General features: G+C 48.1%; 1 protein-coding gene across 5 annotated transcripts; it reads left to right on the forward strand.

Annotated features, from left to right (window-relative positions):
* The first annotated feature begins 625 nt into the window (after positions 1 to 625).
* Tnfaip8l2 (TNF alpha induced protein 8 like 2) lies at positions 626 to 16,226 on the forward strand. 5 transcript variants are annotated; one of them, XM_040752254.1, is made up of 2 exons: positions 626 to 644; positions 15,200 to 16,226. In XM_040752254.1, exon 2 carries the CDS (start codon positions 15,250 to 15,252, stop codon positions 15,802 to 15,804), a length of 555 nt encoding a protein of 184 aa, XP_040608188.1. In that variant the 5' UTR covers positions 626 to 644; positions 15,200 to 15,249; the 3' UTR covers positions 15,805 to 16,226. The 5 variants fall into 5 exon arrangements, with proteins under 5 accessions (XP_040608188.1, XP_012979271.1, XP_021091095.1 ...); XM_013123817.3 differs by lacking the exon at positions 626 to 644 and adding an exon at positions 13,167 to 13,252; XM_021235436.2 differs by lacking the exon at positions 626 to 644 and adding an exon at positions 13,179 to 13,243 and having other exon boundaries at positions 15,198 to 16,226.

Genomic DNA, 16,226 nt, shown 5'->3' on the forward strand with positions numbered 1-16,226 from the left:
CACAGTCAGAAAGGGTCGGCCTTGAGCCACCATGCCAGGAACTAAGGAGCCTGAAAGCCAGGGGGTTGGCTGTCAGGAGACGGCTGGGTGACAAAAGAGACAGGTAGGAGGGCTAAAACCCAAAGCCTGGGGGAGACTGAGACTAATTGATTTAGAAAAATACAGAGACCTGACAGGGAGAAAGGAACCAGCTTCCCTAACCCCGCGGATGCCAGATTAGTGTGTCCCATCTCGTCAAAGGGCCTCTGGACACCCCTTCAAACGGCAAAACCGCTTCTTGTCCCCACACCCCAATAAAGAGCCTTCGATTAGAGGCATGTCAGTGAAGAGGAAGAACAAGTCTACTCCAGACAATACTGCTTAGATTTTTCCCTGCGTGGGACTGGGACAAAAGATATTTTCCAGATTCCCAGGAATGTAGGTGGCCAGGGAGACATTGGCCTTCTCAAATAGTGTTGTCTGAGTGGGCAGTCGCACCCATAGCTCGTTCTATGGATTGGAGAAAAAAATACGGAGTTGCCAATTTCTACACCAGCCTTAACTGAACAGAATAAATACATTGCCAACTAGACTGTGTCCTGAGTGAAAAAGATTCCCACACAGACATGGACGCTGAGAGACAAGACAGACTCAAGAGATTTAAGGTCAGTGGAAGCAGTGAAATAAACAGAAGGAGAAAGGAATAATACCTTCACATGATTAACTGCTGAGTGGTCCTGGAGCCAAAGCGATTTAGTAGACAGTAAAATTAGGGAACACAGGCCAGCAAATTGGTTTAATGGATAAAAGCACTTGTTTCAAAACCCTGAGGCCCAGAGCGCAATACCCAGAACCTATGGTGAAAGGATAGAACCTGCTTGTCTGACCTCCATACATACCACAGCACTCACACACATCACACACTAAACAATGATCATAAGTAAAAACGACAAAAAGAAAATAATAATTAGGGCTAGGTCTAGTGACACACCTTTAATCTCAGCACGCACGTAGGAGGTAGAGGATACTTGAGGGTCTCTGTGAGTTGGAGGCCAGCCTGGTCTAATTAGAGATTTCTGGACAGCCAGGACTACAAAGAGAAACTCTGCCTTGAAAAACAAAAGAAAGCGAGTTAGGGCCAGGTGGTGGTGGTGCATGCCTTTAATCCCAGCACTCAGGAGGCAGAGGCAGGCGGATCTCTGTGAGTTCCAGGCCAACCTGGTCTACAGAGCGAGTTCCCGGATAACCTCCAAAGCAATATAGAGAAACCCTGTCTCGAAAAAAACAAAAAAAGAGAGTTAGGGAATGTTCTAAAGATTGTAAAGAAGTCTTAAAGATGTATAAACTTGTTTCCTAGCTTCTCATGGGATTTGGATATTCAAATATGTACTTACTGGACAGGTCAGTAATATGGATTAAAACATAATTCCAACTGCCCAGGGGTGGTGGCGTATGCCTTTATTTCAGCACTTGGGAGGCAAAGGCAGGTGGTCTCTGAGTTTGAGGCCAGCCTGGTCTACAAAGTAAGTTCCAGGCCCAGCCTCCAAAGCTACAGAGAAACTCTGTCTGGAAAAACAAACAAACAAAAAACATAATTCCATGCCAGGCAGTGGTGTTGCATGCCTTTAATCTCAGCACTGGGAAGGCAAAGCAGGTGGATCTCTGTGAGTTCAAGGCCAGCCTGATCAACAGAAGGAGTTCCAAGATGGCCAGAGCTACACCGAGAAACCCTGTACTGAAAAAACATACAAACAAGCAAAATAAAACACAGTCTTCAGATTTTAAGACAGATCAAACCTTAATTCAATGCAATAAGTATTAAACAATTCAAGCACAGCTTACTGTGGCATGTTACCCAGTTTTTAAAAATATGACTAACATAGGCTGGAAAGACGGCTCAGTGGGTGAAGGCACCTGCTGCTAAGCCTTACAACCTGAGTTCAGTCCCTAGGATCCACATGGTGAAAAAAAAATCAACTTCTGCAGGCTGAGCTCTGACTGCCACAATGTGCTATGCCGATCTCTCTCTCTCTCTCTCTCTCTCTCTCACACACACACACACACACACACACACACACACACTCTCTCTCTCTCTCTCTCTCACACTAAATAATAAAGTATAATACAACTCTTTTGGAGGGGGTGAGACAGGGTTTCTCTGTGTGACCCTGGCTGTCCTGGAATTTAACCTATAGACCAAGATGGCCTCAAACTCAGAGATCCACCTGTCCCTGCCTCATGAGTGCTGGGATTAAAGGCATGTGCTACCATGCCCAGCTGTAATAAAACTTTTATAAGAAAGATAATGACCACCATGTCTAAGTTGGTAGGTATCTCCACAAAGGATTCAGTTCCCAGCACAGGGTAAACCAAGTGTTGTGTTAGTAGCCTACACTGTATGCCAGCACTTGTTTACTGGAGGCTGAAGGATCAGAGGCTCAATGTTATCTATGTATTTGAGTTAAAACAAGAACTACATTTACCAAGTGATTAAAAAAGCAATACCAGAGCTGGAGTGCTGGCTAAGTGGTTGATCCTTCAGAGGACCCAGGCTCAGGTTCCAGCACCCTTACGGTGGCTCACAATCATCCATCTTCTTCCGGTCTTCTTGGGCACCGCACTACATACATCCAGGCAAAACTCTGTTGCATACGGGATGTGGTGGCACACACCTTGAATCCCAGCATTGAGGAGGCAGAGGCAGAAGGGTCTCTGTGAGTTTGAGACCCACCTAGTCTACATGAGGTCCAAGACAGCAAGGGTTACATAGAGAAATGAGCAAGCCCATCTCAAAATCAATCAACAAAACAAAATAAAACTCATACACATAAAATAAAAATTAATTTCAAAAAATGTAAAAGCAATACCAAAGCCTGCTGTGGCAGTACTCTCTGGAACTCATATTCTGCAGATGGAGTCCCGCACAGGGGTTCAAGGTCAGCCTACACACTTCTTAGTGTTTGCAAAGACAAGTATTAGATACATTTTAGTTGCTTTTTTTTTTTTCAGTGCTGGGAAAGAAACCCAAGTCCTTGATAATACACTGAGTAAACATTCTAACACTGATTTTTACTCCCAGCTTGTCGTAGACATTTTATCTTGAGGGACAGAAAACTTTGATGGGAGTCAGCCCGAAGGAAGGAGAAAATGTTCCTAAGAGGCAATGTTTAAGCAAAAGCTTTTACTTGGTAAATACGCAGTCTGAAGTGCGGACAGCAAAAGGTCATGTAAGGCTGGTGTGTGCAAAAGACACGGGCTCTGAGCAGGAGAAAGGAAGTAGGAGCCTGGTTAGAGGACGGTCCCCACGGTGGGCTGGGCGAAGCAGTTTGAGGGAGTGGCGCATGCTTATGTTCCTCAGTAAGGGAATAACTTTTTTTTTTTTTTTGGTTTTTCGAGACAGGGTTTCTCTGTGGCTTTGGAAGCTGTCCTGGAACTAGCCCTTGTACACCAGACTGGTCCTGAACTCACACAGATCCACCTGCCTCTGCCTCCTGACTGTTAGGATTAAAGGTGTGTGCCACCGCCTCTGGGCAGCTTTAACCTATATCCCAGCCCCCCCCCCCCCCCGTATTGTCAAACAAGGTCTTAATGAATTTTGCAGGCTGGCTGCTGGTCCAGATTGACCTTGAAACTTCCACCCTCCCACATCACGCCTCCAAGTGGCCGTAACTCTAGGCCAGTGCCGCCACGTCCCAGCCTCCTCAGTCCATTCTATCCAACACTCCACGCAGAATGTCTGCTTTGTCCACCAGTCCTAGCTGGCACAGAACCAGCACCCAGCAGACACTAGCCATCTTTCCTACGTTTTAGAATTGTGTCTGTGAACGTGTTGGATGGTCCCCCAAAAAAGCCAAAAGAGTAAAAGCAAAATCACAGAAGAACACTAAAGTGGGGATTATAGACTTATGCCACCATCCAAGTGCTTCTTTCCTTTATTTATTTTTTAGATTTATCTTACGTGAATGTTTTGCATGTATGCATGTCTGTGTACCGTGTGCCACCACAAATGGCTTTTCTTTTCCGCTGACATCTTTCCTTTAATGTGTGTGTGTGCCAGTATGTCTCATAGGTTTTGACGCTTGCTAGCGTTTTGGAGGTAGAGGCAGGAGAATCAGGAACGCAGGACTAGCCTGGGCAACTTGAGACCAGTATGAACAACAAGTTCAAAGCAGGGAATTGTAGCTCCTTCCTGTAATCAGTGTTTAGGAGGCAGAGGTAGACAGTGTTTAGGGGCAGCCTGGGCTGCAATGTGACGTCCTATGTGGAATGAACCAGGACTGAAGTGCTGCTGCCCAAAACTAATGTCAAATACAAGGCAGTAAGATTTCACATGGCCACAGCAGCACATGTCCATAATTCCCACACAGGAGAACCCTGAGCTTGAGGTCGTATCAAAACCAAAACAGAACCAAAATTCCAAACTTTCTCTTGGTCCATATCAGCATTTAGTGTGTGACTTCTAGAGTCATAAATCATTGCGGGATTACTTTCTGAATTCTCATTAACCCTGAATCATTTTTCTTTTTGCTTCCTCCAGTCCAGGGAGATTGTTGTTTTCAAGGCTGCCAGTGACCCCCTGGTCACAGTCAGCCCTGAACAGCCAGCTCTTCAGCCTTTATCCTTTTGTCCCCAGTATGGCATTTGACCCCAGCGACCTCTCTCTCCTTCCTTGAAATCTTCTCTTTGACCTCAGATGGTTCTTTTTCTCTTGATAGAGACAAGCGGCTTAATGAATATTTCTCAAATGTGCGAATGGCTTCCTCAGCCTCTCCTCGAGTGTGGGTGGTCTCTAAGGTCACATCTCTGGGGAATCCTCTCTTCCTGTGCATTCTCTCTAACGGAGATAATCCCCACCCCGTCACAAAGACTAACGGTGCACTGCTCATCAAGAAATTCAGGTCAACTTTCTGCTGAACCTAAGTCCCACTTACACAATGATTTGTCGACTATGTCTATTTTAGTTTTGATTATGTGCTCATCACTCAGTCTAAAACTGATATTAGCCAGGTGTGTTGGCACAAACCTTTTAATCCCAGCACTCAGGAGACAGAGGCAGGCAGATCTCTGTGAGTTCAAAACCAGCCTGGTATACATAGTGAGTTCTAGGCCAGTGAAGGCTACCTAGTGAGACTGTCTTAAAAAAAAAAAAGCAAAACAAGAAAACAAAAACACTAAATGAAAAAAAGGGGGGAGTTTGCTCTTATATTCTCTATCACAGCACAGGATCGGGTTGAAAAGGGGAACCTGGTATCCACAAGCTTTGCCTCAACGTCTGTGTGGGGAAGAGCAGAGACAGAGAGACCTGGGCAGCCAAGGCCAGGCACCTCTATTTTCCAAAGCTAAAGACACCAGCAGGTTCTTTGGCATCAGGAGAAACGAAAGACTGCTCTCACTGTATGAGGGCCCAGGGCTGATGAAATCCTGGAAAAGCTCTGACGGGACTGACTTTGAAAAGGTAACTTCCCAGATGCTGGAAACAGGTGTGGAGTCCAGGAACACACCGACCTAGGTGTCAGCTACCACTCAGGCATTAGGATCTAGGGCCTGGACTTCTCTGTGGTACTGGGTAGGCCAGGTTTGAGCATAACAGACTGGAGCACAGGACAGGCTTCCCGGGAGCCAAACTCAGAACCAGCGAAGAACCGTGCCCAGCAGGAGTATGACGAGTTATACTTCTGGCAAATAAATTCTATCGAAAAGGCCAATACAGAGAAATACAATAAAGTGAACAGTTTGAGTAAATAACAACCAGGGTTTCACCGTCCCATCCTGCTGGCCTGGGACTCACTATGTCACTATTTGTCACTACGTGGCCACACTGATCTTCTATTCACAGAGCGTCCCTCAGCCTCCAGGGTGCTTACATATGTGAGGCTCCACATGCGGCAGGAACCCTGTCTTTTGTCTTCCTAACCCTAGCATTTGGCTCTAATGTCTGCAGGCAATAAGTAGAGGAATAAGTAAGAGCATCAACGATGAGAAGGAGCAAGGTGGGGTGGGGTGGATCACAGGCCACGCACTGGCTCCAGCTTCAGGAGGCTGAGTCCCTGCCTGACTGGCAGAGGCTGCTCTTCCCCGCGCTGAACTCGGCTGGGCTAAGGACAAGCCAGTGATGGCTGTCAGACTTAGTATATGGTAAGCCCTGAGTTTAAGCCTGAGCTGCATACCAACAAACAAATCAAATGATGGACTCTAGTTATTTTTTTATTTTTATTTTTTTTTGGTTTTTCGAGACAGGGTTTCTCTGTAGCTTTGGAGGCTGTCCTGGAACTCACTTTGTAGACCAGGCTGGCTTCAAACTCACAGAGATCCGCCTGCCTCTGCCTCCCGAGGGCTGGGATTAAAGGCGTGCGCCACCAACGCCCGGCTGGACTCTAGTTATTGTTTCTCCCTCTTGCAGCATATTTAATAAATTCTTTGACTTTAAAAATTTTAAAACAGCCGGGCGGTGGTGGCGCACGCCTTTAATCCCAGCACTCGGGAGGCAGAGACAGGTGGATCTCTGTGAGTTCGAGGCTGGGCTGGACCGATAGCCTCCAAAGCAATACAGAGAAACCCTGTCTTGTAAAAACCAAAAAAAAATTTTTTAAAACAGGAATGGAGAGATGGCTCAGAGGTTAAGAGCACTGACTGCTCTTCTAGATGTCCTGAGTTCAATTCCCAGAGACCACATGGTAGCTCACAACCATCTACAATTCAATCTGGTGCCCTCTTCTGGCATGTAGGCAGACCAGTGTATATGTGATAAATAAATAAATCTTTAAAAATTTTTTTAAAACAAGCTATGTGGTGGTGGTGGTGGTGGTGACACACACCTTTAATTCCAGCACTTGGAAAGCAGAGGCAGGCAGATCTCTGTGAGTTTGAGGCCAGCCTGGTCTACAGAGCAAGTTCCAGGGCAGCCAGTGCTGCACAGTGAAACCCTGCCTTGAAATGCAACAACGAAAAATAAAAACAAAAAGATATCATTTAACTTTGTTTTGTTTTTGAGACAGGATCTTACTATGAACCCCACCTGACTTTGGACTCTCTGAGTAGAACAGGCTGGCCTTAACCTCACAGAAATCAACCCGCTTCTGCCTCCGGAAGGTTAGAGTTAGTGGTGGGTGCCTCCACACCAGGCATCATTTAACCTTTAAAAACTTCTTTGTATGCATGTATGTGTGTAAGTTTAGATTTGGAGAGGGTTTTGCTCCATAGCCCCGGTTAGTCCTCTCAGCAATCTCCTGCCTCAGTCTCCTGAGTGCTGGCACTGCAGGATGTGACAACCACAGTGCTCGGGGTTATAGACATGAACTGAGCCACGTGCTTAGACTTCTGTTGTGGTCTGAAGCAGCTCAGGCTGCCTGAAACACACTACGTAGCTAAGACAGCTAATCTTTCTTTCCTTACGGCCAAAGTGCTGCTACCAGAGGCATACATCGCTATGCTTGTTTAATTTACTCGGGGTAGCATAGAATCACCCAGGAACACAGCAAGGACCCAAAAGCCTAGGATAGCTACAGTTAATACCATTTGTTCCTCTTGTAAGGGCCCAAAACCTTAGTTTTCCTTTTCATGACCTTTTCTCTTTGGTCCTTTAGTACACTCTATAAAGGGGGCTGGCCTTGAGCTCAAGAACTCTGTCTGCCTCTACCTCCTGAGTGCTGGAGTTAAGGTGTGTGCCACCACCATCCAGCTTTTTCTTTTTTTATAAAGTTTTCTGCCTACAATGTCTGCCTGCAGACCAGAAGAGGGCACCAGATCTCCTTACAGATGGTTGTGAGCCATCATATGTTTGCTGGGAATTGAACTCAAGACCTCTGGAAGAGCAGCCAGTGCTCCTAACCTCTGGGCCATCTCTCCAGCCCTCATTTATTTATTGATTCTATGTATTTGGGTGTTTTGTCTGGATGCGTATCTGTGTACCACATACATTCCTGGTGCCCTCAGAGACCAGAAGAGGGCATAGCCCGCTCCCCTGGAACTGGAGTTACAGAAGCCTGTGGGCTACAGTTCTGGGAACTGAACCCTGTGGGAGAACAGCCAGGGTTCCTAACTGCTGACCCATCTCTCCAACCTGCTCTGTTTCTGAAAACCCCTGGTTACGTTTTAACTTTACCGCTAATTGTGTGCTGGTTCACCTATTACTAGAACTGGGTATGCATTAAACGAGGAGCGCAAGATACAGCTCAGTGGAAGACCATTTGCCTAGCACACACAGACCTGGGTAAATTTCCCAAAAGCGTAATAAACAAGGGAGGAATCTGGGACAGAGTGGTGGTGGTGCACACCAAAACCTCAGCACTCTGGAGACAAAGATGGAGATCTCTGCAAGTTCAGGGCCAGCCAGTCTCCACAGCGAGACATCATCTAAAAAAAAAAAAAAAGCCAGACATGGTCGTGCACTTGGGAGGAAGAGGCAGCTGGATCTCCGTGAGTTCAAGGCCAGCCTGGTCTTCAGATCAAGATCCAGTGAGGGCTACACAGAGAAGCCCTGTCTCAAAAAGCAAAACAAAACAACAGCAAAACAATGAAGCCTTCCCTATAAAAACATTATCACTTGACATAGCTGCTGTCTTGCTACCATCCCTTCCTTATCATCTTGCTTCTCTGTGTGTGTTCGTCTGTGTGCAAGTGCATGCCGGTGCATGCAGACGTCTAGATCCCCTTATTTGATAGCACAGGGTCTCTCTGTCCTGGAGCTAGCCCAGTGAGCACAGCGATCTGTCTCCGCCACTCCAGTGCCACGGGGCTGCGGGTCATGTAAGTTTTTATATGGTTTCCGGGGATTGGGCTCTGCTTACCTGCCCAGAAGCTTACTAAGCAAGTTTGCTGCCAGCGCTGACGCATGTGTTCTGAGCTTACTCTTTCAGAAGGTGTTTATGAGGAGGGTAGGGCAAATGTCCTCACAGGCTCACCGTCTAGTAATTGATAAAGTCACACATTACGATCAGGGAGGAGGCATGGGGAAAGTGCGTGCTGCACAGACATGGAGACCTGAACTTTTTTGGACCCCTTGAACCCACCAAAAGTCACACGTCACAGTGGTATGTGTGCTGGGGGGCAGGGATGTTCCTGAGGATTCCAGAAGCTCTCTGGCCAGCAATTCTAGCGAAAAAGGTGAGCTGCAGCTTCAGTAGAAGCCCCAGTCTTGGGACTGGAGAGAAGGCTTAGGAGTTAAGAGCACTGCCTGTCCTTCCAGAGGTTCTGAGTTAAATTCCCAGCAACCACATGGTGGCTTACAACCATCTGTAATGAAGTCTGGTGCCCTCTTCTGACCTGCAGGCAGAACTCTGTATACATAATAAATAAGTAAATAAATCTTTTAAAAGAGTATATATTTGGGCTGGAGAGATGGCTCAGAGGTTAAGAGCACTGGCTGCTCTTCCAGAGGTCCTGAGTTCAATTCCCAGCAACCATATGGTGGCTCACAACCATCTGTAATGAGATCTGGTGCCCTCTTCTGGCATGCAGGCAGAACATTGTATACATATTAATAAATAAATAAATAAAATCTTTAAAAAAAAAAGAGTATATATGTAAAAAAGGAAGAAGACCCAGTCTCAAAATATAAGGCAGAGATGGAGGAAGGGAGACCCCCACCACCGTCACTCTGGCCCTACACTGCTTCACACGGAGTGGCGCACACACTCCACCAGGGGAGGCCTGCACTGCTGGTGACCTCTGTAACACAGTCTGCTGCAGTTTAGAGAACAAAGGACAGCCACACAAGAATAAGAAATTTGGCCTGCTGTGGTACACCCCTGTAGCCCCAGAATTCACTCAGAAGGCCGAGGCATGAGTATCTACAGACAGTTCAGGTACCCAGGGCTACCCAGTGAGGGCTTGTCTCAGCAACAACAGAACTGACACCCGAAGGATGAGTAGGAGTACTGGAGCAGGGGAGGGGGACAAGCTGGGAGTTGGAAAGAGAGTTCTAGGCAGAGGGGTCAGAAGTGTGAAGGCTTAGTGCAGAAGAGGAGGCAGCAGGAAGAGCCCACAGTGTACACTGGAGGAAGCCAACAGAGCAACACGGCGAGTGCAAGAAAGTTGGGGGCTGGAGAGATGGCTCAGAGGTTAAGAGCACTGGATGCAGCTGGGCGTTGGTGGTGGCGCATGCCTTTAATCCCAGCACTTGGGAGGCAGAGGCAGGCGGATCTCTGTGAGTTCGAGGCCAGCCAGGTCTACCGAGCGAGTTCCAGGACAGGCTCCAAGACAACACAGAGAAACCCTGTCTCGAAAAAACAAAAAACAAAAAAACAAAAAAAAAAAAAAGCACTGGATGCTCTTCCAGAAGACCTGAGTTCAATTCCCAGCAACCACAGGGTGGCTCACAACCATCTGTAATGAGATCTATCTCATTATAGACTGACTAGCTGGTTAGCAAGTGAGAGACACCACTTACCCCCCACTCACTCCAACCCCCCACCTCCTACACTGGTCTTACAAGTGTGCTCTGCCTTGCCTGGGGTTTTTAACCTAAGTGCTATGGATCAAACTCAGGTATTCACAGGAATAGTAAACATCTTATAGGCTAAGTCTCAATTTCCATGTACTTTAGTTATTTAGGAATAAAAAATTTGGCCAGGGGTGGTGGCACATGCCTCTAATCCCAGCAGTTGGAAGGCAGATACCGGCAAATCTTTGACTTTGAGGCCAGGCTGGTCTACAGAATGAGTTCCAGGAGCTACACAGGAACTCTCTCTCTCTCTCTCTCAAAGATTTATTTATTATATATACAGTATTCTGCATGCATGTCTGCCTGCAGGCCAGAAGAGAGCACCAGATCTCATTACAGGTGGTTGTGAGCCACCATGTGGTTGCTGGGAATTAAACTCAGGACCTCTGGAAGAACAGCCAGTGCTCTGAGCCATCTCTCCAGCCCATTTTTTTCCTTTTTTTTTTTTTTTTTTTTTTGGTTTTACGAGACAGGGTTTCTCTGTTTTGGAGGCTGTCGGTCCAGCCTGGCCTCGAACTCACAGAGATCCGCCTGCCTCTGCCTCCCGAGTGCTGGGATTAAAGGCGTGCGCCACCAACGCCCGGCTTTTTTTCCGTTTTTTAAAAAAGATGTATTTAATTGCGTGGTGGTGGTGGCGGTGGCGGCGGCAGCGGCGGCAACGGCACAGGCCTTTAATCCCAGCACTCAGGAGGCAGAGGCAGAGGCAGAGGCAGGCAGATCTCTGTGAGTTCGAGGTCAGCCTGGTCTACAAGAGCTTGTTCCAGACAGCCTCAAAAGCCACAGAGAAACTCTGTTTCGAAAAACAAAAACAAAACAAAACATAAAGACTTTTTATTTATTTATTCATTTATTTATTTATTTACTATTGTAAAGAGAGGACTTTTCTTTGCTAGCCGCTTTGGTTTTTCACCACCAGTCACCTGGGCTCTGCCATGTTGTAGTCCCCAAATAACACACAAGACACTGTATTAATTATGAAGCTTGTTGGCCTTGCTTGTTTCTTACTGGCTAGCTCTAACTTAAGTATTTACCCCATAATTGTTAATCTAAGTATTTCTCTTACCGGAGCAAAGTTCCGCACATCTTATTTCTCTGGCGGGCTACATCTTGACTCCCTGTGTTTCTCCTACCCAAAGTCCTCCTCAACTCCTAATCCCACCTATCTTGCTTCCCTATTGGCCAACAGTGCTTTATTGACATATACACAGGACTTCCCCATCATACTATGAATACACTGTTCAGTCTGCATGTATGCTTACATGCCAGAACAGGGCACCAGATCTCATTATGGATGGCCATGAGCCACTTATGGATGCTGGGAATTGAACTCAGGACCTCTGGAAGAGCAGCCGGTGCTCTTAACCTCTGAGCCATCTCTCTAGCCCGAGAAACCCTGTCTTTAAAAAAAATTGAAATAAGTTATCACTATCATTATGTAACCCTGGTTGACCTAGAACGTACTATGTGTACCACACTGGCCTTGAACTCACAGAGCTCCTCTGCCTCTCCAGTGCTGGGTCTAAAGGCATGTGCCACCACACCCAGATATGGTGCAGGTTTTGGTTGATGGTTGATGTGAGAGGGCCCAGCTCATTGTGAGCACCTGGGCTGGTGGTCCTGGTGCTGTGACAAAACAGGTTTGTGGGGCAGTGATGGTGTGTGTCTTTAATCCCAGCACGCACTCGGCAGACAACTCTTTGTGAGTTCAAGGCCAGGTTGGTCTACAGAACAAGTTCCAAAACTGCCAGGACTACACAGAGAGACCTTATCTCAAAAAACCCAAAACTAACTATATAAATAAATAAAATTTAACAAGTATAAAAGATTTGTGTGTCTGTGTATGCCCAAATTTATGTTTGAGATCGTGTGCATGCAAGTGACTCTGCCAGAAGAAAGCATTAGAACCCCTGGAGCTGGAGTTATAGGTAGTTATTTTCACGACAGGATCTCACTGTGCAACACTGGCTGACCTGTAACTCACTCTGTAGACCAGGCTGGCCTGGAACTCAGAGATCCACCTGTCACTGTCTCCTGAGTGCTGCTGAGATTAAAGGCATGTACCTTTAAATAAGACAGAGTTTCTTTGCCTTAGCTGTCCTAGAACTACCTCTGTAGATTAGGCTGTCCTCAAACTCACAGAGATCCCCTGCCTTTGCTTCCCCAGTGCAGGGATTAAAGGCCTGTGCCACTACTGCCTGGCCCACTGCTTAGCAGATACTTTTGCCTCAATGGAGACTGGACTGCCCTTATTTCCTAAACCATCTAACAGCTGCTGTGCTCTGTACCTGGTCCTCTAGCATTTCAGTTTGATGCTGACACCTGCTGGTCACATATAGCTCAGCAGCCTTAAGTGGGATTGGCACCTGCCTGCGGCCAGTACTGACAGCCAGGACAGTGCCAAGCTTACCTGCCCGGACCAGAAGATGCTTGAGATAATGCTGTTCTACTGCACCACTGATCTTCAGTACTCCCTCACCCACCGCCGCATTAAAATCTGGACTCTGCATCTTTCTGGGTACCACAAGAATATTAGGCAGCAAGAAAGAAGAGGACAGTTTAAGTGGGGGGTGTGGTCAGTCCTTCCCACCTCAGAGATGGTGCTTCCTACCGAGCTCCATTCCTTTTGACCTTTGTCTTATTTCTAGGCTGCTCTTAGGGCAGAGGCCTTCTTGGTGACAGTGGTGATGAACCGGAGGTTGAGAGTAGGTAGGCGGGGCTTGGGGTGGGGCTAGACCAAAGGGCCTCTTACTTAGGAGCTTCTCCATTCTGTTAGCTCTCAGGAACATCCAAGGGAAGACTGGCACCCAGCACCCAGCACCCAGCACCCAGCAGGTGAGTGACTGGCTTGACAGAAGGGCAGGATTGGGGTGACAGTGACGGGATAGTCCTGCCCATTTACCCTTACTTCTCTTTTCCTATTGTGAAACTCTCACTTGTAGAATTCTTGGGTCCCCACAAGAGCCATGTTAGCGGAGGGGCAAGGCATAGCTGGAAAAGCCCTGTGGCTTGGGATGAGCACGGAGCGGAGTGTAGAGCCCAGGGATGGAGGTACGCACTGGCGTGTGACAGAGCTTTAGAGGTGTGTGGTGGGACAAGGCAGGACAGTCACACAAAGTGGAAGCTTAGCTAGCTAGAGGTCCATGGGGTGACACGGAGACTAGAAGAAGAAGGCAAGTGACAGAACTCGAGAGGCCTGGGAACCTGTCTGGGGATGGTACCAGGGGCGATGGAGAGCCAGGAAGGCAGGCTCCGATGGAGCGACCACCCCCACTGTAGAGGACAGTCCAACCAAGCCCAGGGCGAGCCAGTAACAAATCCAGGCTGCAGGTTCCTAGTGGAGTGATTCAGCTGGGGGAGAAAGCCCCTGGCTATCCTCCCTCCGCCTCCTCAGACCCCCCTGGCTATCCTCCCTCCGCCTTCTCAGACTCCCTTTTCATTTGGGGGACAGGGTGAGGTTGCTCCTCATTGCGGTCACAGCCACATCCTGCAGAGCAGGGGAGGGGGAAGTAAGAAGCAAAACAAGCAGAAGAAGTTTCGTGGGGGACCATGGCGAGGGCCCGGGCACAGGATATACCACCAGGAGGACCTCGGCTCAGACCCCATCCGGCTGTCCCCGGCTTCCTCAGAGGGCTGAGACCTCATCGGCACAACTCCTTGTTAGAAAGGGGCTTGGGGGGATTATCTAACTTGTAGCCTTTTTTTTTTTTTTTTACAATTTGTTTTTATTTTAAAGTGTGTGTGTGTGTGTGTGTGTGTGTGTGTGTGTGTGTGTGTGTGTGTGTGTGGTGTGGCTGTGGAAGCCAGAGGTGTTGGATCCCCCTGAGGCTGGGGTTATATGCGATGGTGAGTTGTCTCTGAGTGTGAGTCAAGTCACCTCTCCAGCCCCCTGAAGCCTGTTTTTATCATTTACTAACATTTACTAAGACATGTAGCTTAATTCTCTCAGTCTTGCTGGACGGTGGTGGCACACACCTTGAATGCCAGCACTTGGGCAGCAGAGGCCAGCCTGTTCTACTGAGTTCCAGGACAGTCAGGATTACACAAAGAAACCCTGTCTTAAAAACAACAACAAAAAAGTTCTCTTTTCCTGGAGATTTCTCATTGTAAAATATGACTATTGCCCTTTTGGAGTTGGAAAACTGAGGGAGGTCATATTAAGCACTTGGCACACAGTAGGCCTCTGAAAATGCCAAGTGCTATTTATTTATTTGTTTGTTTGTTTGTTTCAAGACAAGGTTTCTCTGTGTAGCTCTGGCTGTCCTAACTCGCTCTGTAGACCAGGCTGGTCTTGAACTCACAGAGATCTGCCTGCCTCTGCCTCCCAGGTGGTGGGATTAAAGGTGTGCGCCACCACTTCCCAGTGCCAAATGTTCTTATTAGGATTCTGGAGGCCCATCTGTCTCTCACTTCTAAGGCTATGTGGTACTCCAACTGACATGGGCTTTTGATCTCTAGCATCGTCGCACGAGGGCAACACCTATGAATGAATATACTACAGTTAAGTGTCCAAAACTGGTATCTGTGTGATCCCTGTCAAATGGTTCTAGGCTCTCCATCCTGGCAGGAGTCTCTTGCTCTAAGACTCCAGTTATACCCAGGCTCCTCCAGCCAAGGCTCTCCCTGCTCCTCTGTGCTGTTTTGGAGACACACGTCTTAGTTTGCAGCGATAAAGGGAAAAAGCAGAAGCAAGGCTTACACGATGGAGGGGGCCCAGGGGAAAGGGAGGACACGCAGCCAAAGCATGAAAATGGGGAAAAGCCATTTCTCTCTCTCTCTAAGGAAGCCGGTGGCCTCTGCCAGTGACTGACCACACACCCACCCCAAGTACCATGGAGTCCTTCAGTTCAAAGAGTCTGGCACTACAAGCAGAGAAGAAGCTACTGAGTAAAATGGCTGGTCGGTCCGTGGCCCATCTCTTTATCGACGAGACCAGCAGTGAGGTGTTAGACGAGCTTTACCGGGTGTCCAAAGAGTACACGCACAGCCGGCCCAAGGCACAGCGGGTGATCAAAGACCTGATCAAGGTGGCGGTCAAGGTGGCTGTGCTGCACCGCAGCGGCTGCTTTGGTCCTGGGGAGCTGGCTCTGGCTACTCGGTTTCGCCAGAAGCTGCGGCAGGGGGCGATGACCGCACTTAGCTTTGGGGAGGTGGACTTCACCTTCGAGGCTGCTGTGCTAGCCGGCCTGCTGGTTGAGTGCCGGGACATTCTTTTGGAGCTGGTGGAGCACCACCTCACACCCAAGTCACATGACCGCATCAGACACGTGTTTGATCACTACTCTGACCCTGACCTGCTGGCTGCCCTCTATGGGCCCGACTTCACTCAGCACCTTGGCAAGATTTGTGATGGGCTCCGGAAGTTGCTCGATGAGGGGAAGCTCTGACGCCCCAGAGCCCCGCACATTGGACTTTGGCAAAATGACTGACTGGGCTTTCTAACCCTGCACAAATGCTTGTCAATCCCCCAGCTGCATTCTCTCCCAAGAGTGTTGCTGACTCCAAGGCAACCCCCACCCACAAAGTGCTGGGAGCACAGCTATGCTAAGCTCAGTGAGGCGGCTCTCCCATCCAGGGTCAGCAAAGGAAACAGCTGATTGAGGAAGATGAAGTGAAACTCGGATCTGCTTCTCCCAGGAGAACTGCCCCAAACCCAAGGACAGGGGCACTGAGGGCCAGAGGCAGGAGGGTGACCATCAAAGTCCTCCTAGATCTCCTAGAGCTAGAGGCAGCACTTGGACACACAGCAGAGTCTGTGTTCCAGAGTTTCTAGGAGCTGGGGGGCTGGAAATAAAACCACTAAAACATG

This window comes from Mesocricetus auratus, unplaced genomic scaffold (assembly GCF_017639785.1).
Source record: "Mesocricetus auratus isolate SY011 unplaced genomic scaffold, BCM_Maur_2.0 Super-Scaffold_100009, whole genome shotgun sequence".
NCBI lineage: Eukaryota > Metazoa > Chordata > Mammalia > Rodentia > Cricetidae > Mesocricetus > Mesocricetus auratus.